Genomic DNA, 27742 nt, shown 5'->3' with positions numbered 1-27742 from the left:
GTATTATTCAATACATTTATATTATTATATATTATTCAATAAATTTATATTATTCATTATCTGGATTAATTTTTGTAAGATGTTAGTTGAGTTGACATGGTTTAGTGCTTCAATCTATTGATCAAATCTTGATGCGCAGTACTCATTGTGGTCTGCTCTCACTGGATTATTCCATCAAGACATATTTTGTGTACAAGTCATCACTTTACACAGTTTTTATGCCATTTTTATGCTTTTTTCAGCCTATGCACAGCTAGACTCTTCTGTATTTACCCTTACAGCTGAGAGTCTAAATGTATCTAAAAATTTAAAGCTTTAAAGTTTTAAAGAGTTTTGTCATTTATCAGCCTGTTAACAGTTAACTGTTGTAACTAGCAATACTATAATAGAGGCTGTAGTGGTTCAGTGTGTCCTTTTTTTTGTGCATATCATAATTTACTCAGGTCAACAATCCTGACTTACACTGATAAAAAAATAATTTCCTAAATGCAATCTAGAATTGGGTATTCAAGTTCAAAGAGCCACAAGTTTTACTTTGCATAATTTTAGAAGCTTTGCTGACTTTAAAATGTTCATACCAGTGTGTTCTATTAAAAATAATACTGAACATTACATTTAAATTAGTTACACAAACAAATATGGGAAAAAGTGGAACAAAAATGCATTTATATTCAGAGTATTAAAATTTGATCAGGTATGTTGAGCTCCATTAAATACAGAGCACTAATACATTTTAATATTTAATAATTATTAGCCCTATAACATAACACAAACAGATACATTCTAATTTTTATAGGCTATAGTGGTTTTACTCAGTGTGTATACAATTTAGTTTTTTTAATCATCCAGTTATGAACCAATGTGAGTAAGAGGTCCACTGCAGAGCTCATCCAGCTGTCATTAGTGTAACAGGAGTGAAACTGAGCACTCGCTGATGTGATGACAGCTCCATTCATTGTTATTGCAGCACTTTTTGCTTTACAATTTTAATATGTTTGTTTACCATGCTGCAAAGTCTGATATTTGTACAATGCAAAGTGTAAAAGCCTGTCGCGCTGTGGACAAGGTGCAATGTTGTGCCGTGTTTTAAAATGCTATTTGTTCCTTATGAGTGAAGCCGTACCCAGCTGATCGGTTACTTAGGAACGCAAGCCATAAACAGGGTAGTGCTTTCAGCCACCGATAATGTTCTTATTGATCATATATTTTAACTGAAACATAGTTAGTCAAACCTGAGCATTCATTTAGTTGTTTAGCGTAAAAGAGGTAAGCGTAAGTGAAATGTAAACGCCGTCAGGTGCAGCAGACAAGCGCCAAAAATCACAGTCAGGAAGCGCCTGGCCAGAAGCGCTTATTCAATAAAAGTCCCCGTCCACGGAGGCGGGCCGCTGTGCTTCTTTTCCTGCGTCACGAAAGTGTCAACTGCATTTAAATGACATAAGTATAAAGCTTCATTTTTGCAGTACTTTTGAGCTCAAATTATAATAAAAATATATTAACCTTCAGAATGATGCGGGACACAAAATTCATCCATGTGGGCTCATTGATCTAAAATTTCTTTGCGGCCCCCCTAGCGCCATCTGGCGGCCCCCCAGGGGGCCGCGGACCCCAGTTTGAAAACCCCTGCGATAGACAACCCTCCGCCCGCCCCCGTTGCAAATCCGCTCGCGAAAAGTACACACTCAGGCCCTGTTTACACTGTCTTTGTTTTTAAATGGCATTTTAGAACGACTACGATTTGACATCCACAGTGGCGTGTGGCACTTCTAAGCAGCCCTCCTTCCTCTCTGCCTCTGAAAATGCACATCACATGACCACACAGACACAGACGCATATACAGCCTTGTGCTCGAGACAGCAGACACCAGGCAGTGAGAGGACTGCTTCAATCTTTCACTCACTTGTACTTTGTCATTTTAGCGAACACCTCAGATACTGTTGACTGGTTCCTGTTGGTTGTGCGTCTTTTTTACCGACGCCATTATAACGACACAGATCACTGCCTATTCACGAGTCCCGCAGAAAAAGTGATTGACAGGTGGTAATTATGTGTGTATCTTGCCTTTATTCATTTACTGTATGATTTGTTTATGGGTAAAACAAAGACCATGCAGGTCAGGTTGTTTAAACGGTAGGCTACAAATAATTAATTGGTCATTAATTAATTAATTATTCATAATCGAAAATCGAATCGTGCCTTTAGAATCGAAAATGTAATCGAATCGAGGATTTGGAGGATCGTGACACCCTTACAAATTATTTTTCTTTATATAATTTGAGTTCAGACACTGCAGAGATGTTAAAATTATCGTTATGATATAATAATGACTAAAACGGAAAACCATATTTGTGAAATTCAATAGGCGGCGATAATGCTAAGGAGTTGGTTACTATATATGGTTTCTCTAAATCGTGTGTGCTAGATTGTGTGTGACTGAAACGTGTGTTCTGCGTTATTTTTATTTTTTTTTTGTCTGTTCCATGTTTCTATTTCTTTAAGAAGCTTAATATTTGTTTTTACAGCAGAAAATGTGTGTAGTTTTGGTGAAATAACATGACTGTAGGTAAATTAATAAAATGTGCTGCACATTAATGTAAATACATGCGAATTAGTCAGAAAAATGTAAATTGTACTTGCTTTCTAAATGATATATATATATATATATATATATATATATATATATATATATATATATGTATATATATATATATATATATATATATATATATATATATATATATATATATATATATATATATATATAGAAAGCAAGTACAATTTACATTTTTCTGACTAATTCGCATGTATTTACATTAATGTGCAGCACATTTTATTGATTTACCTATAGTTATGTTATGTGGCTAAATATGATATAGCCAGTCACATCTGTTTCTGTAATAGTTAAATCACAGTGAGTTCATGTATCTAGCATATTATTTTATGGCTTTATTCTACAGTTACATGCTATGTCAGTTAGCAGCGGATTATAAATCGACTTTCTTATGAAAATACCTAATGCCCCCGGGCCCCCCTGTTTATTTTTTTAACACATTTCTAAACATAATAGTTTTAATAACTCATCTCTAATAACTGATTTATTTTCTCTTTGCCATGATGACAGTAAGTAATACTTGACTAGACATTTTTAAAGAAACTTCTATACAAATTAAACTGACATTTAAAGGCGGTTAGGGTAATTTGGCAAGTCATTGTATAGCGATAGTTTTTATGCAGACTATCGGAAAAAATATAGCTTAAAGGGGCTAATTATTTTGACCCTTAAATGGTTTTTAAAAAATGTAAAACTGCTTTTATTCTAGCCTAAATAAAACAAATAAGACTTTCTCCAGAAGAAAAAGTATTATCAGACATACTGTGAAAATTTCCTTGCTCTGTTAAACATCATTTTGAAAATATTTAAAATAGGAAAAAAAATTATAAGGGGGGCAAATAGTTCTGACTTCATCTAAATTTATTGTCACAGTCGTGTAAATGATCAGTTTAAGCCTTTTTTATGTTTATTCAGGTCTTATTTTCATTCAACTCTAGCAATAGCTGGATTCCTTCATCCATAATATTAGGGTTTTCCTGGAATATTCTACTACTTTTGTGAGGCATGGAATTTCTGCTCAAGTGTGAATGAAACAGGCATTACATGCATTCAAAGTGCTACAATGCCCACATCAACCTATTTTGAGGAAAACTAAAAAAAAAAAAAAAAAATCTCCCTCTAAAGAAATTTGAAGTAAACACATTTCTAGCATTTAAATCTTTATTTTTTTGTACTATTTTTGATACAATTGTTTTAAAAAAAAAGCCCATTGATTATCAATATTTTGCGAGGTATTGAATTTGTAATTCCAGTATCTTGACAACACTACACCTCAGTTAATCACTCTGTCCAAATAAACATCTGTGTAGCTTTGTATTACATTGGATAACAACTTGGTCTATAAAATAAAACATATTTTCAGATTTAAAGACATGCAGAAATTTTAATTTTCAAAAAACAAACAGAAACTACAAATCAGGAGAGGAGATAGGAGGCTCAAGGGGAATAATATGGCTCATAACAGAATAGTAAATAAGAAGTGGGTAATTTATCAATTTTTTTTTCTTTCTTAGTGTTTCAAGTCACAAAGTTTCACAATTTATTGTTATAGACTGTCAACTCAAAACCCCTTTATTTATCATTAAACCATCTCTAATCCTATTATTAAGATTAGAGTAGATCAACTTATGAAAGTGGGTCTTTTTTTGGTTGGGGTGGGGGGGGGGTCTTTGGGGCTAAGCCCCTTATCCCTTTCGACCCTAGCAACGCCCCTGATCTTCACAAAATTTTGCAATTACCTGATTTACAGGTGTTCTGCAGCTGGATATATCTCCGCAAAACTAGACAAGGGTGACTGTGTGATTAGATATTTTTACGTCAGTCAAATCACCGCGGGTAACGTATCTTGCATTAAACTGTCACCAAAGATCACAAACATTTTATTTTTCCGGCGTGAAAATTGCATACTAATTCTACTTGTACATTTTACGCACTTTAAACAAAACAAGTCAACTTTCCAGGACTTGATTTTCTACAAGCCAGATTCAGGCACCTTGTGCGAGCCCTGTTACAATGACAAAAACGCGAATATAAACCTGATATAATTCGCGTAAAGACCTAAACACTGTTATATATGATGAAGAAATGTTTACCTGCAGTAGGAGACCAAAGTAAAGTCCAGTTATATTCCCACCTTTCTTAACCGCATAATCTTTCGAGGACATGGGGAAATGGCGCCCGTGGAGAAGTGCATATAAAAACAGAAATAAAGGTATCAAAATAGCACAAATATCAAAGTAAAACTCACTCTACAGATCACTTGATGTCTGTAATATTCGACACTTTTCAGTCTGTGTCCAACATTTCACTTTAAACGATGTTTTAAGTCTTTGTGTGTGGAGCTACAACAGATATGACTCGTCAACGGCAGTTTTCCTCACAGGAAGTGCAGGATTTATTTAGAGAACCACCAACGGATATTTATTTATTTATTTATTTATATTTATTTATTTATTTTTATTATTTATTTATTTTTTAATAAAATTTTCAAAAAAAGCTAAAAGAACAATATCTATATAAAAGAAATAAAAATGATTGTCTATAAATTGTTTAATATTTGTATGTATTGCCCTTTTATACTTCTTTATGAAATACTAATATGTATTCAGTGTTGCGTCAGTAATCAGTATTATGATTCTTAAATTATATCTATTTCCCAACTCTAAAACTAATATTTTGTATAGGTATGAAAATTAATTTATAATTATTTTTACATTAAATAAATAAATAAATAACTTCGCCGCGAACTGTAAAGCCCGCCTTCTTTGATTTGATTGGCTAGCGTTTTGACATTGATTAGCTGTTATTTATTATTTCTGAGGCTGCAGAACATGTGGTGGGCTGTTGTTTATTGATTTTGACCCAAAATTCACAATAGTATGATCCTGCACAACTGGAGTAGCTGCACTCTCAGGACCGCATGTTTAGGACCGCATTTTTAGGACCCTAGTTTTTTGCGAAAGCGCCACCTACCGGATTGGATGACATAGTGAAACTGCATTTCTAGGACCCGTTTTGTAACTGCGCCACCTACCGAATTGGATTATATAGCGGAAACTTTCAGGCACTTTTATTACAGAGGTTAAAGTGTAAAACGCCTGCTTTAAGTAACAATTTTAAAATGAAACAAATGAATTTACACCTAAAATATAAATTAATAAATAGAGTTGAGTGCCTTAAAAGTCTTAAATTCCTTGAAAAATACTGTATTTTGATGAACCCCATTACATTGAACTAATTAGCTCAGTATTAAGGAAAATAAATTGAAATCAAATGGGATCAGCATTTGCAGTTACTAATTTAAAACCAGGTTGTAAAGGTTTTAGAGAGACAAGACGCAAGGAAGATTCAAGAATGTACATTTATATAAATATCCACACTTTTATTTTTATTAATGCAATTCAACCACAAAAATGACTCCACTGTTTATTCAGTTGCTGCATTCAGACTGGCTGTAGACTTTAGCTCCTGTGAATGAGAGTGAAGAAGAAAGTTCAAGTATATATATATATACACACATATACATACATATATACATACATAAATACATACATATAAATACACACACACACACACACACACACACACACACACACACACACACACACACACACACATACATACATATATATATACATACACACTGGGGTAAATAAGTATTCAACAAGTTCCCATTTTTCTCAGAAAACATATTTCTAAAGGTGCTATTGACCTGAAAACCAAAGAAAAAAATATATATGAATAGAAAACAAATCTAATTACTTTACAAATTGTTATCAACATCTGGTGAAAATTTCAAGTCAACAGCACCTTTATAAATATGTTTTCTGAGAAAAATGGAAATGTGTTGAATATTCAATTCAATTTCAATTAATTTTATCTTTATTTCTAAAGCACTTTTACAATGTAGATTGTGTCAAAGCAGCTTAACATTTATTAAATTCAGTTCAGTTCAGTGTGGTTTAGTATTCACTGCTGAAAGTCCAAACACTAAAAAAAGCAAATCCACTGTTGAGTTAACATATATACCAGTAACAAAAAGGCTCTTTGAGCATTGTGCAAAATTAACCATATTCTGACCTGTAATGATAATCTTTACCAGAAAGAAAGACCTGCTCAGCATCATCCAAAGACCAGCTCCTCAAGACACCCAGAGGATGTACGATGGCCTTTGAAAAAAAAATCATTAAATATGAACTAAAATACCACCACAGAACAGCAAATCATTTTACATGGATTCATAAATGAGTAGCACCCAGCATGCAGTTTATATACTTATTTGGCCAGACATTCCTCTGGAAAATGAACACCACAGATAATCTGCACTTCATCATAGATATGCTATAAACTCAAGAACACAGCTAGCATTTGTAACTGTATTTATAAACTGCTTATCAATGTCTATAAAATGTAGAGTTAATGCTAAACAAATAAAATATTGATAAATTAACTAGTTATTAAATGCTTAATAATTATTTATTTATAGTATGCAGATGTTATAAAGTGTTACTCAACAGTTTGAGATAACCTCAATGAAAATATTCCTGTAGTTTGTTTTCTTTTCCTCCTACAATGAGCCTAAGCAATCCAATCATATTGGCCATCACTTCTTTTTCGCCAGGTAAAACATACCTGATATAAATTAAAGATATGAGACTCTATATGGTTAAGACCTGCAGAATAAGCCTAACTTTCAGAATCTCATTCATCACTGTAAAACGATGACAAAACATCAGGCTAATAACACATACAGTATTGTGGGGCAAACAGGCAGTCAGCACAATTTTTAATGTGCTAATGTAATACAACGAATAACACGAATTCAGTAAAATATAGATAAATCTAAAACTCTTACATCAAACGTGCTTTTACCATCTTAGTTTAATGCATGTCACTAAGCACATTAGCCGTTAAGTCAACAAGCCATTAAATCAACAATGTTTCATTAAACCATGGTCACGAGTTACGAACGACGTATAATCAAACTAGAAAACGAACTCTAGAAAATTATTAACAGTTATAGCAGCTCTCACTCTGGCTGTGTAAAATTATCCATATTTATTATTATAATATTTTATTCTTCTTCTGGAAAAAAAATCGTCACGTAACATTTTTGTCCCAGACCCTTAAAAGTGGGGTAAATCATGCAGGCTAATCTGGCATTTCTGCATAAACTCACAGTATAAAACAGCAGCATTACAAAATAAACACATACTTTAACAGTTTAAAATAAAACTTAATAGAAAAATCGGTACTTACACTTTCCTTGTCATCCGTGTCGTCCATTAGCGCATCCATGATCCAATCCGACAGGTAACGCTGTCACAAAAAACTAGGGTCCTAAAGATGCGGTCCTAAAAATGCGGTCCTGAGAGTGCAGCCACTCCAGTTGTGCAGGATTACCCTTCTCCCAAAATTAGGTATAGAAACAGTCTTATTGGCTCATTTATACACATCTTTGCCGTTTGGAGATTTGAGCAATAAACTGGACATTTGAAAATAAACCGCCAAGAGAATCTCCATTCCACAAATGACGTCACTCAGTAGAACATAACCGCTCACTCTCGTCACTCGCTTCAGTTCGAAGTTGGAAAAGAGTATTGTTTGTTCGCGTTTACAGAGTTTAACTAAATCTATGGATATCTGTCGACATAAATCCGTTATGAGTGAACACACGAGTGAAAACTTGAGTGAACTCACACTGCCTGCATTTGACCACGCGATGGCGGCAACAACATCTGTGTGTGTTGGAGGAAAGAAAGAAGACGCGGGTTTCTGCGTGGAGAGACTCGACAATTTCTCCAGCCTCTGTCCCAGGCTGGAGGACGGTTCACCCCTTGAAGGTCCCTCTACTGCTACTAATGTGGAGGGAAACTCAAACGGTAAGACTGTCAGCAAACACCACAGCTTCCTGAGGTTTAAACGTGATGGAATTACTGTATGGGGCAATAAAACACAAGTATAAATGTCATTACATGTAATATACATATGTATATGAAACAAACATTAGAAATGATCAATAATAGGGTTTTAACAGACTTTAGGATGAGAATAGGTTGTGTGAGAAAATTTTAGACTTTGTCCTGGCCTATATGTATGAGCTGTCCCATGCTAATGTCCAGCTTGACATAAATAATGATGTTTTCACCACAGTAGAGAAACAATTTCTAGGTGTTTTGTGTAGACTTGTGTTTATTAGTACTGTAAAATACTCAGAAATGTCTCTGTCAGTGTTTTCACACAGTAATATTTGATTTATTAAAGTTACACAAGTGCCAATTTCACATCTGACACCTCCATAATCAAATCTTGCTTTAGGACAATTTACCTCACAATAAGTCACAGCACATATAAACAGTAAAATCCATTAAAACAAGAGTTTAGTCACCAAACATGTTCAGGAATTGACAGAAAATACATTTAAATCCAAATGAGATACTACAAACATATATACACACTAGAGAATTTCAGCTAAACTCGGTTTATTTGAGTTTCTCTTGATTTCTCCTGTTTATGAAACATTTATTCATTATTTTCCCCAACATATTCATTTGGGTGAACTCTTGGACTGTGATTGTGTTTTGTGTTAGATTAGCTCTAGTTTGGGCTTTGGTGCTAACTGGGTTATTCTCACGAAACCAGTAAAACAACGTGGCACTTAAGATTTTAAATATAAAACTTAGTAATTTGTTAACAAAAAAACATTATAATAAAGACAACGCTGTTCTCTACGAAGCACAATGTGTAATTTCAACATAATATATTTATTTTTAATAATTTTACTGCATTTTCTACTGAAATTCTAATTACCGAAACGTGTCCATGCATGTTTGAACTAGGGTTGTAACAATATACCGGTATGACGGTTTACCACGATTTGAACGTGCACGATTATCATACCATGAACAATTGCATATCAACGGTTTTAACCCTTAAAGACTGAGACAGCCGCCCGCGGCTAAAAATAAGTATTGCTCTTAAATGTTTATTAACTTTTGATCCGCTGATCCGATTCATACAATTCAAAGATTGGCATAAAGAAGAGAATCTCAGCTTTCCAGTGCTGTATCACATAACATTCCGGACTTTCAGAGGCTCCGGAATCAGTGCGGTTACTCATCAACATTTGACAACGCTGATTTGACAAAGAAACGCTCGTCACTGTGTCTCCGGACAAATCAGACATGATACATTGATGCATTATCCCTCCTCCATGCCCAGATTGGTTCAAACTCGCTATATCACAACCAATAAGCATAGGTTTCGCTTTTGTTTGTGGACCAAGCTTTTTGAACAACACGGAATGAGAGATAGGTATACATTTATGCGCGGCTAAATAAAACGCAAAAAAAAAGGTTTTGCATGAAATAATTCTCATACTAAGTACTTTTGCATGCACAGCAGCACAGAAACATGACAAAACAGTGACACAGCAAAGACGAACTGCTGCTCTTGCTGTTTTCAAAAGACGCAAATGAAGATGCAGCTGTTTGTCTGCATTGCAGACAACCATATCCAAATCCATATCGATTGACAACCATATCCATGCTGGCACATAAAACCTAAGGATGTTCCATATTGAATCTAGTTTCGTTATGTAACTATTTATAGTATAGTAAATATTTATATCTATTTTTTACTGAGGATTTGCACCATGTTTATTTGGACTTTATTTGGACTTTGACACATTATTTATTATTTTCTTATTTTTATTTGTTCATTGTAAGTGGTGTTGTTTATAGTAACTAAAAATATATTATTTGGAAAAAGTCAAATTTGCTTCACTGTTCTATTATTTTGTAACATTTGTAACATACCGTATACCGCGAAACCGTCAAACCGTGGTATTGTTTTAGACGATTATCATACCGTGAAAAATTCATACCGTTACAACCCTAGTTTGAACGTGTGTTATGTTGTAATATAAACAAATTAGCATAAACATTTTTGAATAAAAACAAATGAGCTGTTTTAATAGATTATCTTACATGACAAAACAAATAGTTTACAGAATTTTCATGTATAATGACAATTAGAAAAAAATGAAAAATTAGGTGCCCATGACAGATATTCTCATCCTCCGCAACCATTTTAAAGTGCTGTTTAAACACACATAAAGAGTTTAAATAAAGTTTAATTTTGTATATAGAAGCACATGGGCCAGTTGTTTTAAGATGACTGCCAGGAAAGAAAATCTTTTATATTTCTCCAGTTCAATGTAAAATTTTCTCCTGTCAAAATGGTTACACAACTTTTTGATTATCATTACCGAAACAGGAAGTTTTCTACAATAACATAATTGTTAGATTTGCAAATTTTTATGAAAACAAACTTTTTTAAAGTCTTAATTATATGCACTGATAATTTTTTTTTAAATCATCATAGCTTCCCTATTATTTGCAAAACATATTGAGGCACCTCATTCTCCGCAACTCTTTTCTCATATACCGCAACCATTTAGGGACAGTTACGGCAGAGAGAACATGTGTTTCGGAAATGAGAATTTAAGTAAAATTGCATACTAAATTCAAATAACTCTTTTGAATTTAATGTTAATTTTAAAATGTACTAACTGTTTTTATTTTGCTTTGATTTGTTTCATTTTAAACAGTCAGCAATGAAAAAAATAAAATCTTTAGCAAAAGCCAGGTTGGAAAAAATTGTACAGCAACCCAGAACTACTTTAGGAGTATAGCAGGAAAGAAAGAGAGAGGTTAGATTTGGAGATGTAGCAGGTGTAATTACTAAAAGAAACACTCTACAGTGTTAGGAAATCTAATCATTTAAGTTAATAATTTAGTTTTTCTGCTCTAAATAGGAAGGCGTTCTGAGGAGCATTGCTGGTGCGGTGCTATTTTGAGAAACTATAATAGATTTTTCAATTTTTCAATTTCATTTAGCAACTCGTTTACGACTTTGAGCACAACAAGTATGAAGTATACGGTTGGGTTTAGGGTTGTGGTAGGTATAGGCGTTAATCACTGTGATGGTTAGGTTTAGGTGTGGAGTAAGTGTAGATGTTAATTGATGGGTACATCGCCATCATGCCGACAACATAGAGTGACATGTGAGTCTCCATGACTTTAAATTCTGCCTCTACTACAAGTTATGCCCCCTTTATGTTATGCCCCTGTCTTGCAGTCCGCAGACAGACCCTACTCGGAAATACAGCACTAATTTGAACTTAATTAAAAATAAAAATTACAAAAATTCAATTTTTTTCAATTGGGGAAATGTATGTTAATTACTGCATAAATATACATTTTTACCACAATCCCCCCAAACCAAATTCAAAATAATAAAAATATTACAGTGTTTCCTCTAGGATTTTTTCCAGCTGTGGTGGCAGGCCTTTTACACAAATCTATCAACAACCTGTGGCGTTATTTCAATGACAAATGTCATAAGCGCAGTATTAGAAGTCAAGATCGCATTTATGTAATAGCCTACAGCATGGGGATCTCTTTGCTTGCACGCCGATTTCCTCTGCTCGTGCACATCCCCTTCTTCTTGCACACCCCCTCAAATATAAGCCGCTTCAAGAGCATGCAGATCTTCTTGTGCACTCTCAAATAAACGCTGCTGAAGTGCAATTTAGTGCGTTTATTTCTCTAGCATTTATTAGATTTTCTAGGAATATTTATGAATGTCTCTAATAGACCTACATAGCGATATTAATTTGTCCTGAAGTAAAGTGAAACAGCTATACATCGTGTTTGATGGCCGCAAGCATCATGCACCTGTCAGTCAGACAGTCTGCACATAACCTTAAGGGTAAACAAATGATGCACAGCACTACTACGGTTACAAAAAAGTTTGCACTGTTATAATTCACTTACATTTTAATACGTTTTGGTGCGAGTATCACCTGCTATTAAAACAATAAAATGTTTTGAATGAGAAGCTGTAATGTAGCTGTGGCGGGATGAATTTTGGCGTGGCGTCCCGCCATGGAAGAATGAATGTAGCGGAAACCATGTACTATATAAAAATGATTGCTACATCCTTTTAGCTAAATATAATAAGCTTAAAAAATCTGTGGGTACTTTAGTTGTTCATCCCTTTTTAACTGGCTAAGCCCACAAATTTGATTCCCAAACAAGGGACACCAGAGGGTTAAAGCTGTACTAGAGACCACACTATCTAGTGAGGATGATGATTTGTTTCAGCTTATCCAAGCAAGTGGACATTTTTCTTTGAAATTAAAGTTATGTTTTAAAGCACTAATATTCTACATTAAATGTTTAACAAAATCTAATAATATACTTAAAATGAATGTTGATATGATTAACCTAAATTCTGCAACCTATTTCTCATTACCGCAACCAATGTTCCTTAAGTGGTATTTTATTAATATTTTTTAATCGTTTGCTTTTTAATGCATGTGCATAATCTACAAATTATGTCCTTTCAGGTTAGCCACATTATTTTGAAAACACATCAGGTTTTATCAAAATACATTAAAAAAAAGTGTTGTAAAAAATGTACAGTGTTTCGGTAATGAGAAAAAACAATAAAAATAAAGAACCCTGTTAATTTAAAAATAAACGTTATTGCAGAATCTCAAGTAACTCCACATCACTGTTAATAATCCCTTTTTAAAAAATGTCTAAATGAATTAGCTTTTTTGTAAGAATCAATTTAGCAGACTGTAATGAGATTTTTTATTACTTGTTTTGGAAATTATGCTCAAAAAGGTACTAAATGATGTGTATATATTTTTAAATTGATGTTGATAAATGCTCCAGACTTTGTTTCAATTATCTGCAAAACCAAAATTTTATTTAAACATTTTTTTAATTCATGTTTGAAAATTTTTTACTACGTTTTCGTGAGAATCACCCAACTAATGTAATGTATATTCACAAATATATGATGTATATTGAGGAAATATGTTCATATATAATGTATAAGGGACACTCTACCAGAAATGTACATTTACACTTATTAAAATGTGACAGGGCCTGAACTTTAAGCTTGTCGTCCTCAAAAAATTATACAAAACAAGCATAAAATCACACAAATCAATAACAGAATGCATCCTTGATCATGATGTCACTTCCTCTGAGTCACAGCCTATTGCACACATTGTATGTTAAATCTAATAAAGTGTGACAGGACTGACAGAAACATGAGGACAGCTGTAAATGTATTTCTATTATATATTTGAAGTATTTATAGAATATTTCATGTTTTTAATCAGTTGATGTGAATGAAGACAACCTAAACTTGCTCTTTCTGAAGTTTTTTTTCTGTAAATAACAGATTTTAGCATAACAGAACTATTAAAGCTGTAGGTTCAGTTTAGGACGAGGACAATGACAGGGTTTCTACATTTGAGAAGTGTTTTAATAAAGAAAAACAATCTGAGATCCAAAATGAAGGACATATTAAATCAATCATCCGTCCATTTGAGACATTTTTGGGATGAAATTTACTTTTAATTCACTAAATTTGTTCTTATTTCAGGGACAGATAATGTACGTTTCTAGCTGAATGTCTCATAATCATGAAAATATTAGTTGTGAGGGCTGTACTCATTTCCCAAATGATGTTGAACAAATTCAGGAAATTTTCACAGTATGTCTGATAATATTTTTTCTTCTGGAGAAAGTCTTATTTGTTTTATTTCAGCTAGAATAAAAGCAGTTTTAAATTTTTTAAACACCAAAATTAATCAAAATTATTAGCCCTTTTAAGCTATATTTGTTTTCGATAGTCTACAGTACAAACCATCATTATACAGTAACTTGCCTAATTACCCTAACCTGCCTAGTTACCCTAATTACCCTAGTTAACCCTTTAAATGTTGCTTTAAGCTGTATAGAAGTGTCTTGTAGACTATCTTTAAAACAAATATTTTAGGAAAAGCTAAAACATTATAGATTTCCTTATTGTGCCGACAATCATCAGAATATTATGTGATCATTTTCCATGAAGACATCCTGTAATAAACGAATCTCAGATTGTGGAAATTGACTCTTATGGCTAATTGTGTTGTTTAGGGACACTTCGGGATACCATCAGCTTCTGCAGTGACTTCTGTCCGTGGCTGGACGAGGACTGGACTGTGGATTCAGATGCTGGAACAGCATCAGATGAGCATCTTCCTGAAGACACTGTGGAGGACGACACACCCGGTGAGATTGTCAGACACCACTCCACTGTAGAATATAAACATGATATTAATGGGAAACAGGCTACTTGATCTATTGAGTTAAAAATAAAGATAAAACAGGGTAAAGAGATACTGGAAAGTATTGGGGGACTAAAAATAAACTTATAAAAGAAAGAAGGAACAAGACATATCAAACACTAATGAGAAATGAGCAGTTGTGGGTTTTAGACAGGATGAGGACAGGTTGTCCTGTGAGGTAAATTGGCTTAAAGTCAGACTAACTTAGCCTAGCCAAAACAACACATGCACATCCGAAACAATCACAGCATGTGTTATATTAAAATGGAGAAAGAGAAACGGCAGATAATAAAGTAAATTACAGATATATATCTGCTCTCAGTACAAGTAGATTTAGAAAATCTTCAGCTTTCTAATGTCTCTAAAGTCTTGTTTGCCTTCAGCTCTGTGTATGTGTGTGTGTGTGTGTGTGTGTGTGTGTGTGTGTGTGTGTGTGTGTGTGTGTGTGTGTGTGTGTGTGTGTGTGCATGTGTGTGTGTGTGTGTGTGTGTGTGTGTGTGTGTGTGTGTGTGTTTGTGTTAGAATAGATTCAACTTTATTGTCATCACACATGTACAAGTACAAGTCAAGGAAATGCAGTTAAGGTCTAAACACCAGTGCAATAGCAGCAAGAGCAGGAGACAGGAATAAGTTATAAAGTGCAGTTATAGAAAACCTGTGGTGATATTTACAGAAGGATGATCTATGAACATTATATACAGGTTGTGTTGACTATGTTCAGAGATTTACGATAGTTGAATATATGTACAGGTTGCTATTAATAATCAGTAGTATGCAGATGTATGTGACCGTAATGTCAAGTGTACATGTGTGGTGCATATGTACAAGTCAAGATGAATTGTATTATGTAGATACAGTTAAATATACACAGTTGAAGTGAATGAATAGCCCTCCTAAATCTAAATAAATTTTCCAAGTGATGTTTACAGGGTGTCCGCTGGGTCTTAAAACATTGCTAAATCAATTCAGAGAATTTTAAGGCCCTTAAATAGTCTTAAAAGCTGTTACAAGATATTAAATTTGGCATAATCTTTGATTATACAGTTGTATAATTATAGTTGTATGCTAAAGTTAGAAGTTTTGGGATGCTGTGTAGTTTATGAACTCAATAAATTCCTGTTATATTTGATGTCACACTGCTTTGTTTACTGCAGAAGCCAAGGCAGCACCATTATTTTTGCTGTTCTGTAGGTGAAACCTTCTGGATTGACATTTTTATAAAGTGAGTAATGTTTTAGTTTAGGATTAGTTTCTTACAGTCAGTATTTAGTGAATATATTTAAAATGTCACCAGTGTTACCTGTTCAGACCTAAAGTGGCAATGAGGTCTAAATAATGTGTCGACTGAGTCTTCAAAAAGCTCTTAAAAGGTGCTGAATTTTACCCTCTGATTCCTGTATATACCCTGCTTTAACAGACAAATGAAAGTTTGACAGCATTTCCACTTTAACAACTGAGTATATTTTATTGATTCAGCTGCTTATTTCTTACCTTATTTTTATTAAATCACCGGTTCTAAAGTTGATTTTGTTGATAATAAATGTTTCTTGCTGTTCTGTGCTTGTAATAAATGGAAAGCAAATCTGCGTTGATCTGAATATGGGCCGATCAGTGACTCAGAAAACCCTAATGTGATCCAAACCTGGAGATTTGTGATGTGTTACTCCTCTAATTTCTTGTAATGCTTTGTCTGCTGTGGAAAGTCTTATTTCTTTTAGTTTGGCTGCAATAAAGGCAGTTTTAGTTTATTTTAATTATTTTAATTATTTTCTACAGTACAAACCACTGCTGTCAAATGACTTGCCTGATTATCCTCACTTGCCTAGTTATATTAAGAATATTAGAATATTAAGTAGAGATCATGTTCAATGAAGACATTTTGACATGTTTTGTTTGTGAAAATTGACTCTGATTTGTTTTTTTATGCTTAGATGTGGAGACCCTCAGCTTCTGCCATGGCTTCTGTCCGTGGCTGGACGAGGACTGGACGATGCTTTCAGATGCCAGTACAGCACTTTATGTTGAAAACATTGTGGAGGAAGACACGACCGGTGAGATTGTCAGCAACCACTTGACTGTAGAATATAAACATGTTATTAATGGAAACAGACTAATTGACCTCTTAAGTAAAAAAAAAAAATATATATATATATATATATATATATAAATGTTGTTGATCATGTTCGAGTCGTGTGCACACTTTGCTCCTGTTCAGTCCAAATGTCCCAAGGTAACACAACAAGCTTCATTACCACCTTGAAAGTCGTTACAAAGTGGCTGTCGTCATGATTTGTTTTTGAATGCGTAAGGCGAGAAATAATCAGCCGGCTAATGAGCTCTGAGAGAGAATTCTGCATTGCATTTTTACATACGTATTACAGAACACATTTGTTTTCAAGACGTTTGCCCATTTAAAAGTGCACATTTCAGGCATTATGCAGGTGTGTCTCTCGTGTCTGTGTCTGTTTTTTCCAACATGTTTTTCAGTCATTTTGACAGAAGACACACAGAGAGAGAAAGCACTCTCTGTCTGTTTTTACTCATTTTAATCAAGTTGACAAGCAAAAATCTTAAACATGTTGTAGACATATGTTTCCAGCTTACTATTATTCCTGTAATATTTGAGTTTTATTACAATTTTAAGTTGACATGTAAAAGAGGCAGTTTAATGTATTATTTCTTTTGCCACAGCTGAGAAAACATTTTCAGAGAGGTTTAAAAAATAACTGATTGTCATGTTTTAAATATGTTCTTTGTTGTCTTTCTTCCATTAAGAAACTGAAACACGAGGCAGCAGGTGGAGCAGAGTCCGTTCTATCTTCAAGAGAGTGTGGAAGGCCATAAAGAAGCCTTTCCTCAGAAGGACAAGAGTGGAGCCCCAAACACCACCAGAGGATCCACACATAGTGGACCTAGAGATTGATTCAGATATAGACCCTTTCCCTGGAATGCCTGTTCCCTGGAACTCTCTTGAGTCTGCCTCTGGAGTGTCTGGTTCCTGGAACTCTAATGATTCAGAAGATTTCCTTAGAGTGTCTGGTTCCTGGAGCTCTGTTGATTCAGATCTAGATTCAGAGTCTTTCTCTGGAGTGTCTGGTTCCTGGAACTCTGTTGATTCAGAAGCTTTCCTTAGAGTATCTGGTTCCTGGAGCTCTGTTGATTCAGATCCAGATTCAGAGCCTTTCTTTAGAGTGTCTGGTTCCTGGAACTCTGTTGATTCAGATTCAGAGCCTTTCTTTAGAGTGTCTGGTTCCTGGAACTCTGTTGATCCAGATTCAGAGTCTGTCCCTGGAGTGTATGTGATCCAGAACTCTGTTGATCCAGACCCAGAGCCTGTCCCTGGAGTGTATGTGGTCCAGAACTCTGTTGATCCAGATCCAGAACCTGTCTCTGGAGTGTCTGTGGTCCAGAACTCTGTTGACCCAGATCCAGAGCCTGTCCCTGGAGTGTCTGTGGTCCAGAACTCTGTTTATCCAAATCCAGGGCCTGCCCCTGGAGTGTCTGTGGTCCAGAACTCTGTTGATCCAAATCCAGAGCCTGTCCCTGGAGTGTATTTGATCCAGAACTCTGTTAATCCAGATCCAGAGCCTGTCCTTGGAGTGCCTGTGGTCCAGAACTCTGTTGATCCAGATCCAGAGTCTGTCCCTGGAGTGTATGTGATCCAGAACTCTGTTGATCCAGACCCAGAGCCTGTCCCTGGAGTGTCTGTGGTCCAAAACTTTGTTGATCCAGACCCAGAGCCTGTTTCTAGAGTGTTTGGTCCTTGGAACACTGTTGATTCAGATTCAGAGCCTATACCTGGAGTGTCTGAGCTCCAGAACTCTGTTGTTCCAGATCCAGAGCCTGTCCCAGAAGTTTCTGGGCTCCAGAACACTTTTGGCCCAGATTCAGATCCTGCTCCTGGGCCGTCTTGGCTTTGGGACACTGTGAATCCTGAGCCAGAGTTTGTCCTTGAGGCCTTTTGTCGCAGGTACACTGGAAATCAAGTTCCAGAACCTGAGGTGCAGAACATGGCCAATTCTGAACCAGAGCCTGCTCCTGGACCATCTGGGCTCCAGGACACGACTGATGTGAAGTCGTCCTCTGCCTTAGGATCTTCTGAGTTTGATCCAAATACAGGTGAGTCTGCTGACAACACTTTAAGTCACGTACCAAACATAAATGCGGAGTCACATTCATGAAATGTTCTTAATCAATGTTGATTCAGTCAGTGCTGTTGTAAATGCTGCTGTAGCATGTTTGTTAATGTGAGGTAGTGTCAGAATGAGAGAACTGAACTCACTTAAACAATCTCTTCTTTTTTCAGCACCTTTGCACAGTCTCTACAGCTTTGGAAATGTTCTGGGATCCGGGAGCTTCGGCACAACGTACAGAGCAGTCCGTAAATCTGATGGCAAGGAGGTAAAACTCTCAGTGTACATTTGACTTCTTATGTAACTTGTTCACTTGATCTAAACTTGTGTATTTATTAAATAAATGACAGATTGATCAATGTGAAAAATTAATAATTGTGTTTTTGCTTTTCAGGTTGCCATCAAGAGGATTCCCAGGAGAAAGGACGACCGTCACATCTCTGCCGTAAGTTGGCAAAACTTCACTCAGTATTTAATTCTTTATTGGTTTGGATGCAACTATGAGGCGTAGTGGAATTTCAAAAAGCAAAATCCAGTCATGTGAATCTGTATGAAAATTTTACTCATGTTTAAGCTGAAGAAAATCATTTTGATGTTGAACTTTGATTAATGTAAACAGTTACTGCAGTTCATAGCAGCACTGTTAGAGAAAAGAGCTGGACAGCGTTGTTGATCATATATACACAAACACTAAAGCAGCGTAAAGCTCATTTAAATGATCAGTTCACCCAAACATTCAATTATTGATTACTCACCCTCACGTGATTCAAGTCCTTTGAGACCTTTATTCATCATCAGAACACAAATTAAGATATTTTAGATAGTTTATTTTAGAAATTTGAGAGCTCCCTCATTCTCCATAGACAGCAAGGGTCCTGAGATGTTCAAGCTTTAGGACAGAACAGTCCACATGCCTTCAGTGGTTCAGCTGTATTCATACGAGGCTGCTAGAACAGTTGTGTGTGCTTTAAACACTGTAGAAGCAAATTATTTTGCCAATGTTTCCTCTCCTGCATCAGGTCAGGGTGCATGTTTACTACAGGAAGGATTGCCAGAGTCAGCAGTGCAACACACAAGTGTCATACTACCTGTAGTAAATGCACACCCCAATCTGATGTGGAAGACTTGAGCTAACAAAGTGGTTTTTTCAGTTGTTTTGGTGCACAAAAGTGTTCTTGGAGCATCGTATGATTACAGTTGAACCACCGAAGACATGTGAACTCCTTTGAGGATATTTTTGTCTCCTTATCTGTACTTAGAGTGTCATATGATCGTTACTGTCTGTGGAGGATGAGGGAGCTCACAGATTTAATCTAAAACATCTTCATTTGTGTTCTGAAGATGAATGAAGGTCTCAGTTATTTGAAACGACATGAAGGAAAGTAATCAACAACAGTATTTGAATTTCTGGGTGAACTGATGCTTTAAATAATGCTGATATTTCCAATAGTATCTGGATGCAGCCTTTATGATGCACGCTGATCTACAGCTACTAACCCTTGTTCTCTTTTTCTCTTCAGCCTGGTTGTTCCAAACCTGCGTTTAAAGAAGCAGCGTATATGCTCATGCTGAAAGATCCTATGCCGAGCATATACCTGACAGAACTGTACGAGTGGTTTGATCAAGAAGGATTCATCTCACTCGTCATGGAGTACCCCAAACCTTGCGTATCCCTGCGGGAATATGTAAAGAGTCATGGCAAGCTGACAGAAGAGGTCGCACGTTACCTGCTGCACCAGTTAGTCCAGGCAGTCATGCACTGCATTGACCATGGCATTTCTCACAATGATCTGCATGAAGAAAACATCCTGGTGAACACGCAGACTTTGGACCTCAAGCTGATCGACTTCGGATGTGCTTCCATAATAAGGAAAGACCAATATGAGAATTTAATCAGGGGCAGCATCTTGAACCTAGGCTACCTGCTGCACTACATGGTGAATGCTAAAGCGCTACTGTACAGCGGGCATGGAGAGAGAAGACAACTTATGTTTAACCCCAATTTATCCAGCGGTGAGTGAACAGACACTGATAAATACACATGCTAAAACCTCAACATGTTGTTGTTTCATACCAGGACAGAACCTAGAGAGACACTACAGAATCTAACATCACCATCTGTATTAGCTCAGGAATGGGCAACTTTGGTCCTGGAGGGCCACTGTCCTTCAGAGTTTACCTCCAACTCAAATCTTGAAGATCTTCATGTGATCTTGAAGTTATTTGACCCCCCCCCATACCCTCATTCACTATTCCCTCATTAATCTACTAATGAAGTGAACTGAAGCAGTTTTGTTTGGGTTTTGCTGGTTGATAAACTCTTCAGAGCACAGCAAACATGCTTTTTACTTTACTTACATTTTTTATCTTGTTTTCAGTCCAAATACCTACAAATTCTTAAATCAAGAAGCATTTTCTAGACAAGCACAACACATTGACTTGCTTTAAGAAAATCTTTAAGCAATCTGCCAATGGGGTCAGCCAAATAACCATATGTCAGAAGGTAAACTAGATTAATTTGCTGACCCAATTGGGTTATTTGAACTGAAAACAAGACAAAAATTAAGCTAAAAGCATTTTATTGAGCACATAACAAGCTGCATATTAGTATCCCAGTAGTTTAATTTCTATCAGGTTTACTAATGTAAATTTAACAATTAAATAATAATTTATTCAGAAACTTACACTGGTTGCATTCTGCTGTGGACACAATCTTGTGCTCAGACACAGAAATTAATTTGGTGTTTGAACTCCCGCAGTGCATTATGGGTATTTACTAGTCTTTGAGTGTTCATGGGTTGTAGACTCGTTATTGTGGGATTGATTGAGTGCACTTCAGAATGTCCACTATGGTTGGAGACCACTACACATGGCTGCTCCTTCAAACAGTGCACTACTTAAGGGTACAGGGGGGTAATTTCAGATATATACACTGATTAGCTTGTTTCAGAAGTGTTTGATTAGGGTTTGAGCAGAACTCTGCAGGACACCGGCCCTCCAGAACCCTGCAGTAGCTTCATAAATGGCTCCTTTATAGTCTCGACTAACCATCTCTCTCTCTCCTTGTACAGAGTGCTGTGATCTGATAGAAAAGTGTCTGGAGGAAAACTTGTGGACACTGGAGGACATCTTACAGCACGAATGGATGAAGAAGCTGTTGATGAAGAGGGGATGAAGGTAAACACACCACTGATCCTGTAGGAGACTATAGTTATGATAGCAAGACACACAAAGCTGATTAGTTTTGCTGGTTTTCTTAATCATCTTCAGTTAAGCGAGGATGCTATTGTACACTTTACACTCATCAAAATAAACAAGCGTTAAAGATTTTCAGCAATACAGTTCATGTAGAAGAAACACAATGTTAGAAGATGGTCACTGTGACAATGAAAGCTGAACACACATATGACTGTGTGTTACTAAACTCTACTGCATATAAGCAGATATTTGCATGTTTGTGATGCACATTCTCGTGGATGAACAGTTTTATCAGTTGACTGATGGAGCTTTAAGAGGCCGCTCACAGATGATTTGACCGTTGTGTTGGTCTAAATGTGCTGCTAATATGGCTTAATGTTTCCTTCTTTTGTTTTTCCTCATTTAGGAACTTCACAAACAAATCAAAAAACCTACAAAAAAATCTACAAAATTATCAAAAATCACCATAAAGAAGCTTTTCCTGATCCAGAACTAAAGCTCAAGAGCCCTGGATTGCTGGACTTGGACTGGTGGAGCTGTTCTTCAGTGGATCGACCATCAGCATCACACTGAACTGACACTGAACTGATCTTCAGCAGAGACTTTTATATTACACTGAACTGACATTGTTGATCTGTATTATTGTTGTTTTTCTTTATCTGTGTTTGTTAAAATCTACATTGTGGAAAGTGTTGTGTAAATAAAGATGATTTGACTTGTAAATATCACGACTAGAGGATATTTTAGATACTATAGACACTTTTTTTGCACTGTTGCACTTTTTTCCAATCTACGCTCATTCTGATTACGTACCTCTATATACATTTCTGGAGATCGACAAAATGTGTCCCAGTAGCTACATTTGTTTTGCCCTTTTGTTTGTTGTGAATCCACCAAAGGCCGCTGTGCACGCTTTTCAGATGTCAAATTTCTCTCGCGAGTGCCATTTGTGCAAGGGTCGATGTCTACTGACTGACCGATCAACTGACCCACCCTCCCCCTTCCCTAAACCCAACCGATAGTGTTTTCAAAAGCACCAATTGACCTATTCATCTCCTTCCCTTAACCCAACAGCAGTATTTTAAAAAGCAATCGTGAAAAAGAAAGCCTCGCCTTATTTTTACCACATTTATAGATTTTACCACATTCTCACGCTGCTATTTATTTGTTTATTTTATTTTTTTGGCTTTTGTTTTAGTCCTACCTGCTTTCTGGACCCGTTCTTCACCAGACTTAACCGCTGTTGTCGTGGTCAACTTCGCTCTGTATCTCAAGTCCGCTGACGTACTTGTCAAGCCACTGGACAAACATAACAGCGAAAATGAAGTCCACACGAAGATAAGCGTTCAGCTTGTAGCGCGAAAAGGAACAGTGTCATACCAGCCTGTAGCGTTTGTTTTAAAGATGAAATGCAGCCATACTTTTACCTCTGGCTGCATAATTCGCGATCTCCAGAAATGTATATAGGGCTACATTTTCAGAATGATCCTGCGTTGCTTTTTTCACTGTATATTTATTTATTTATTTATTTATAGCATTTAATATTGTGTAAAGCAAAGCACATGACATGATGTAAGAAAAACAAAACTAATGTGTATTTCCTAATAAAGACATAATAAAGTGACAGCTGGTTTATTTATTTATAGGAAATGAATGGAGGCTCTTTTTATATTTGGACAGGTTGTTAAATACAGACATGCACACATTTAAACACAGACATGCACACATTTAAACACAATAAATGCACAAAAATATAATGCTTGAGAAGTGATACACCACATCAGAGGTGTGGACTCAAGTCATGTGACTTGGACTCAAGTCAGACTCGAGTCATGAATTTGATGACTTTAGACTTGACTTGACAAAATATAAAAAGACTTGCAACTCAACTTGGACTTGAACATGAATGACTCGGACTTTGACTAGGACTTGCCTTTATTGACTTGTAAAGACTTGCTGCTTCCCATGAAAAGCAAAAGATAAAAAGTATGTTGACATGGACTGCTCTCTCTCTCTCTCTCTCTCTCTCTCTCTCTCTCTCTCTCTCTCTATATATATATATATATATATATATATATATATATATATATATATATATATATATGTGTGCTTGTGTGTGTGACAGCATGCACGCTTTCGGCATGACATCCAATCAAAGCACGGTAGATTGTTTTGATTTGACAGCGTCCAACGTGACTACTATGAGGCGCTGGAGTGGACAAAAGTCAAGTGAACGCAGAGAGAACAAGAGCCAATACTCGCGTGCCAATACTCGGTCTCTCTCTCTCTCGCGCTCGCGCGTGTATTCAGTCTCTGCGTTCGCTTGACTTTTGTTTACGATGACATCTCATACCTTTAGTGCTTTTGGTCTCCAGAGATCCTCATGTTAAACTGACCCTTCGCTAAGCCACGCCCAAAAACCGCCACCCACCAATCGCGGCTTAGCAACCGTAGCTACGTGCAGGGGTTCTGTCAAGCTTTCGAGCAAGGGAAACAAGCCAAATCGTTGCGCAATAGGCCTTTTTCACGAACGGTAGCACGCACATCCGGTTGATCGGTAGTTGCGTATTCTTACTTCCGGCCTGAGCAATAACATCAGAGACGCTGCGGTTTTCACTACCACTTTAAAACTTTTCCAACATTTACCATTTACAGCAGCTGTTTATTGTCTTGTGGATCGACATCTATCGCTCCACACTCTAAACGTAATAAAGGATATACGTTTTTCCACAAAAATTGCGTTTTTATTTACGAAGGTGGGTGACGGTCCATACTGTAGGTCAGCATGATTTAGGAAAGGCTGTTTACATTTGTGTGAAATGTACCTTTATCATAGCATATGCTCTTGGTTTTAAACGGATAAGAGATATAAGGGAGCTAACGTATATAGTAATACATGTTTAAACACATGTATAATTTGTAAATGTATAATAAATATGCGATATAATAAATATTTGATGAGAGGAAACCTGGATGTTTACTATATCTGTACGTACATGTATGAGTATCTGAAGGGAGGGCAACAGGCTTCATTTCCCTCATGCACTGTGTAAATGTGAAACATGTTAATACTGCTGAAATAAGTCAGTCTGGAATTGTTTGTACATGCTTTTTATTCAATATATTGTTTTCAAGATTCGTATCCTACATTACATGATATACATTTGTTGACATCCATACATGAGCATATATTTATATATATATACATATATATATATATATATATATATATATATATATATATATATATATATATATATATATATATTGTAAGCTGAGAAAATATTATATATTTTTCCTTCTATGCTAATGAAGGACTACTGAGACATTCCAAGCATGAGATGGGTCCTCCTGAGGCAGAGTTCCTCACAGCTCCGATACACATCTCTGCCATTTGCTTACAGCAACCATGTGCTCTTCACCATACACAATTCATCTGCTTGTGTTCTTCCTTCTGATATCTTTGTCATGTTTGGTGTCATTTGACAGTTTATGACTTTTCTTTTTCAGTTACTCTTGAAATCAGGTATATCAAAGCATATACTTTATCTTTTTAACATAAACCGATTTAATTTGGCCACTTCATAATCAACCAAATTGTTATAATCAAAAGATTATAATCCCTATCATGTTGTTACTTTCCCTTCATTATATTCTGAGCAAACATTCAATTGTGTCATTTATTTTGTCTTCGGACATTGAGTTTTAATTTGAAATGCCATTATATTGATATTTGAACTACTACATGCTTATATTGCCATATAACCTCATATGCCAGTTTTGCAGATATGTTTTTCTTCTCATTGCCATGGTTATTCTTTTGCTGTTCTGTCACCAGTTATACATCGTCAATGAATGCCTCTTTCAGTTTTCATGGGTTGCTCTCCTTTGCAAATAATTTTCTGTGCATGAAGGTAAAGGCTTCCACGAGGAACACAAACAGCGGAGAATTGAAGACGCCCTCCACAAGATATACTAAATCCCACAGATAACAGAGATTACTTGGCTTGCTAAGCCAGAGACGGACATACATCTTGTGAAATGGACATTAGGATCCAGACAAGAATTCCTGACAAGTGTCCCCATGTGATCATCTGACTATGCCTACACCTGACAGGAAAAGGTGTTCTGTGTGTATATCTTCTGAGCGTCATTGACAATGATCATCATCAGTCTGCACTGCTCTGCCAAAGGAGACACTGGATTACTCTTCTCAGCTTTTATTTGAGGTCACATGTGGACCTTTTATAATTTCTGAGGTCCAATGAACCTGAAAGGGGACTGTAAGCTGAGAAAATATTATATATTTTTCCTTCTATGCTAATGAAGGACTACTGAGACATTCCAAGCATGGGATGGGTCCTCCTGGTGAGGCAGAGTTCCTCACAGCTCCGATACACATCTCTGCCATTTGCTTACAGCAACCATGTGCTCTTCACCATACACAATTCATCTGCTTGTGTTCTTCCTTCTGATATCTTTGTCATGTTTGGTGTCATTTGACAGTTTATGACTTCAGTGTTGTAGTGATGAAATCAACAGAGACATTGATTAATTGTATTTCAATCTACAATATATTTACTATTGTTGGGTCATGGCCTGAGGAGAGTATGTTAATGTACTTCTCCCCCACTTCATCTCTTCAACTTTGTTCTCATGTTCAGCTGGTTTTGGGGGTTGGTTTTCACTCATGTTTGACAATGCTTTGCTCAGGGTATAATAGGGAAAGGTAACTGTTGATCTGGGAGAATGGCTTTAACTCTGCATCTCCCGCACACCAGTGTGTAGCCTCATATGCTAACAAAGGCAGTTTCACTGTCTTTGTTGCTCAGCAGTGCATATGTTACAGCTAATTTCTTTATACAGTATCTTAGTTTGTTTCATTCTAATGTCTGTATATTTGATCATGTAACTCAATAAACAACTTTGCCTGCTTTAAGACGTAGATATTCTTTCTCTTTATCAATGATGATAACAACTTTAATGGAGTCAGATTAATTACAATGGAGTCAGATAAATAATGGATTTAAACACGCCATCCTTCAACTGCTTTCTGTTTCCGACTATTAGTTCAGAATAGCAGCGTAATCTTCAAGCCTTACAATATATATATAAACTCACGTATGGATGTCAACAAATGTATATCATGTAATGTAGGATACGAATCTTGAAAACAATACATTAAATTTATATATATATATTTATATATATATATATATATATATATATATATATATATATATATATATATATATATATATATATATATATATATATATATGTGTGTGTATATATGAGTGTGTGTGTGTGTATAGTTGAAGTCAGAATTATTAGCCCCCTGTTTATTTACTGTTACTGTTTACTACCGTCCGTAAAAAAGCCTATTGGATTGTTCAAATCTGACACCCACTATCCTTAAAGTTTGGACTGGGTGGTGGGATTTTTTCCCTTTTCAAAACCTAAAGCCCAAGAGGAGAATTGCCAGCATGGATCAAGCTGTGTGAGGGGCGCTAAAGGAGTTAAGCTAAGGTTTTGTTTTCGATATTCACATTCAGTGATAGGTGGCAATAACTCACATTCCTATTATCCTAAACAGATCTAAAC

The 27742-nt window shown here is 35.9% G+C and overlaps 1 protein-coding gene and 2 long non-coding RNA genes across 22 annotated transcripts in view; 1 reads left to right on the top strand and 2 right to left on the bottom strand.

Moving 5' to 3' along the window:
• Window positions 1-4999, bottom strand: part of LOC101885358 (uncharacterized) — a 33640-nt gene extending 28641 nt beyond the window's left edge. For 12 of the 20 annotated variants that reach the window (XR_012398102.1, XR_012398096.1, XR_012398099.1 and 9 more), the window contains exon 1: window positions 4705-4999. This is a non-coding gene — a long non-coding RNA (uncharacterized lncRNA). The remainder of the gene's footprint in view (window positions 1-4704) is intronic. The other 8 variants (XR_012398098.1, XR_012398097.1, XR_012398104.1 and 5 more) reach the window with 1 other exon arrangement.
• Window positions 5000-5968: 969 nt separating this feature from the next.
• On the bottom strand, window positions 5969-7914 carry LOC141380297 (uncharacterized). The gene is made up of 3 exons (XR_012398095.1): window positions 7871-7914; window positions 6692-6780; window positions 5969-6079 (listed from the first exon to the last, which is right to left on the bottom strand). It is a non-coding gene; the product is annotated as an uncharacterized lncRNA (long non-coding RNA).
• A 21-nt stretch (window positions 7915-7935) lies between these two features.
• On the top strand, window positions 7936-23762 carry LOC137488956 (uncharacterized). The gene is made up of 9 exons (XM_068216469.2): window positions 7936-8493; window positions 14617-14751; window positions 16739-16858; window positions 17583-18926; window positions 19114-19208; window positions 19335-19385; window positions 20461-20953; window positions 22012-22117; window positions 22545-23762. The coding sequence occupies exons 1-8, from the start codon at window positions 8247-8249 to the stop codon at window positions 22113-22115; spliced, it is 2589 nt and encodes an 862-aa protein (XP_068072570.1). The 5' UTR covers window positions 7936-8246; the 3' UTR covers window positions 22116-22117; window positions 22545-23762.
• The last annotated feature ends 3980 nt before the right edge of the window (window positions 23763-27742 follow it).

Source organism: Danio rerio, chromosome 22 (genome assembly GCF_049306965.1).
Source record: "Danio rerio strain Tuebingen ecotype United States chromosome 22, GRCz12tu, whole genome shotgun sequence".
NCBI lineage: Eukaryota > Metazoa > Chordata > Actinopteri > Cypriniformes > Danionidae > Danio > Danio rerio.
The sequence above is the reverse complement of the archived record's forward strand: the minus strand, read 5'-3'. Positions and strand labels throughout refer to the sequence as shown.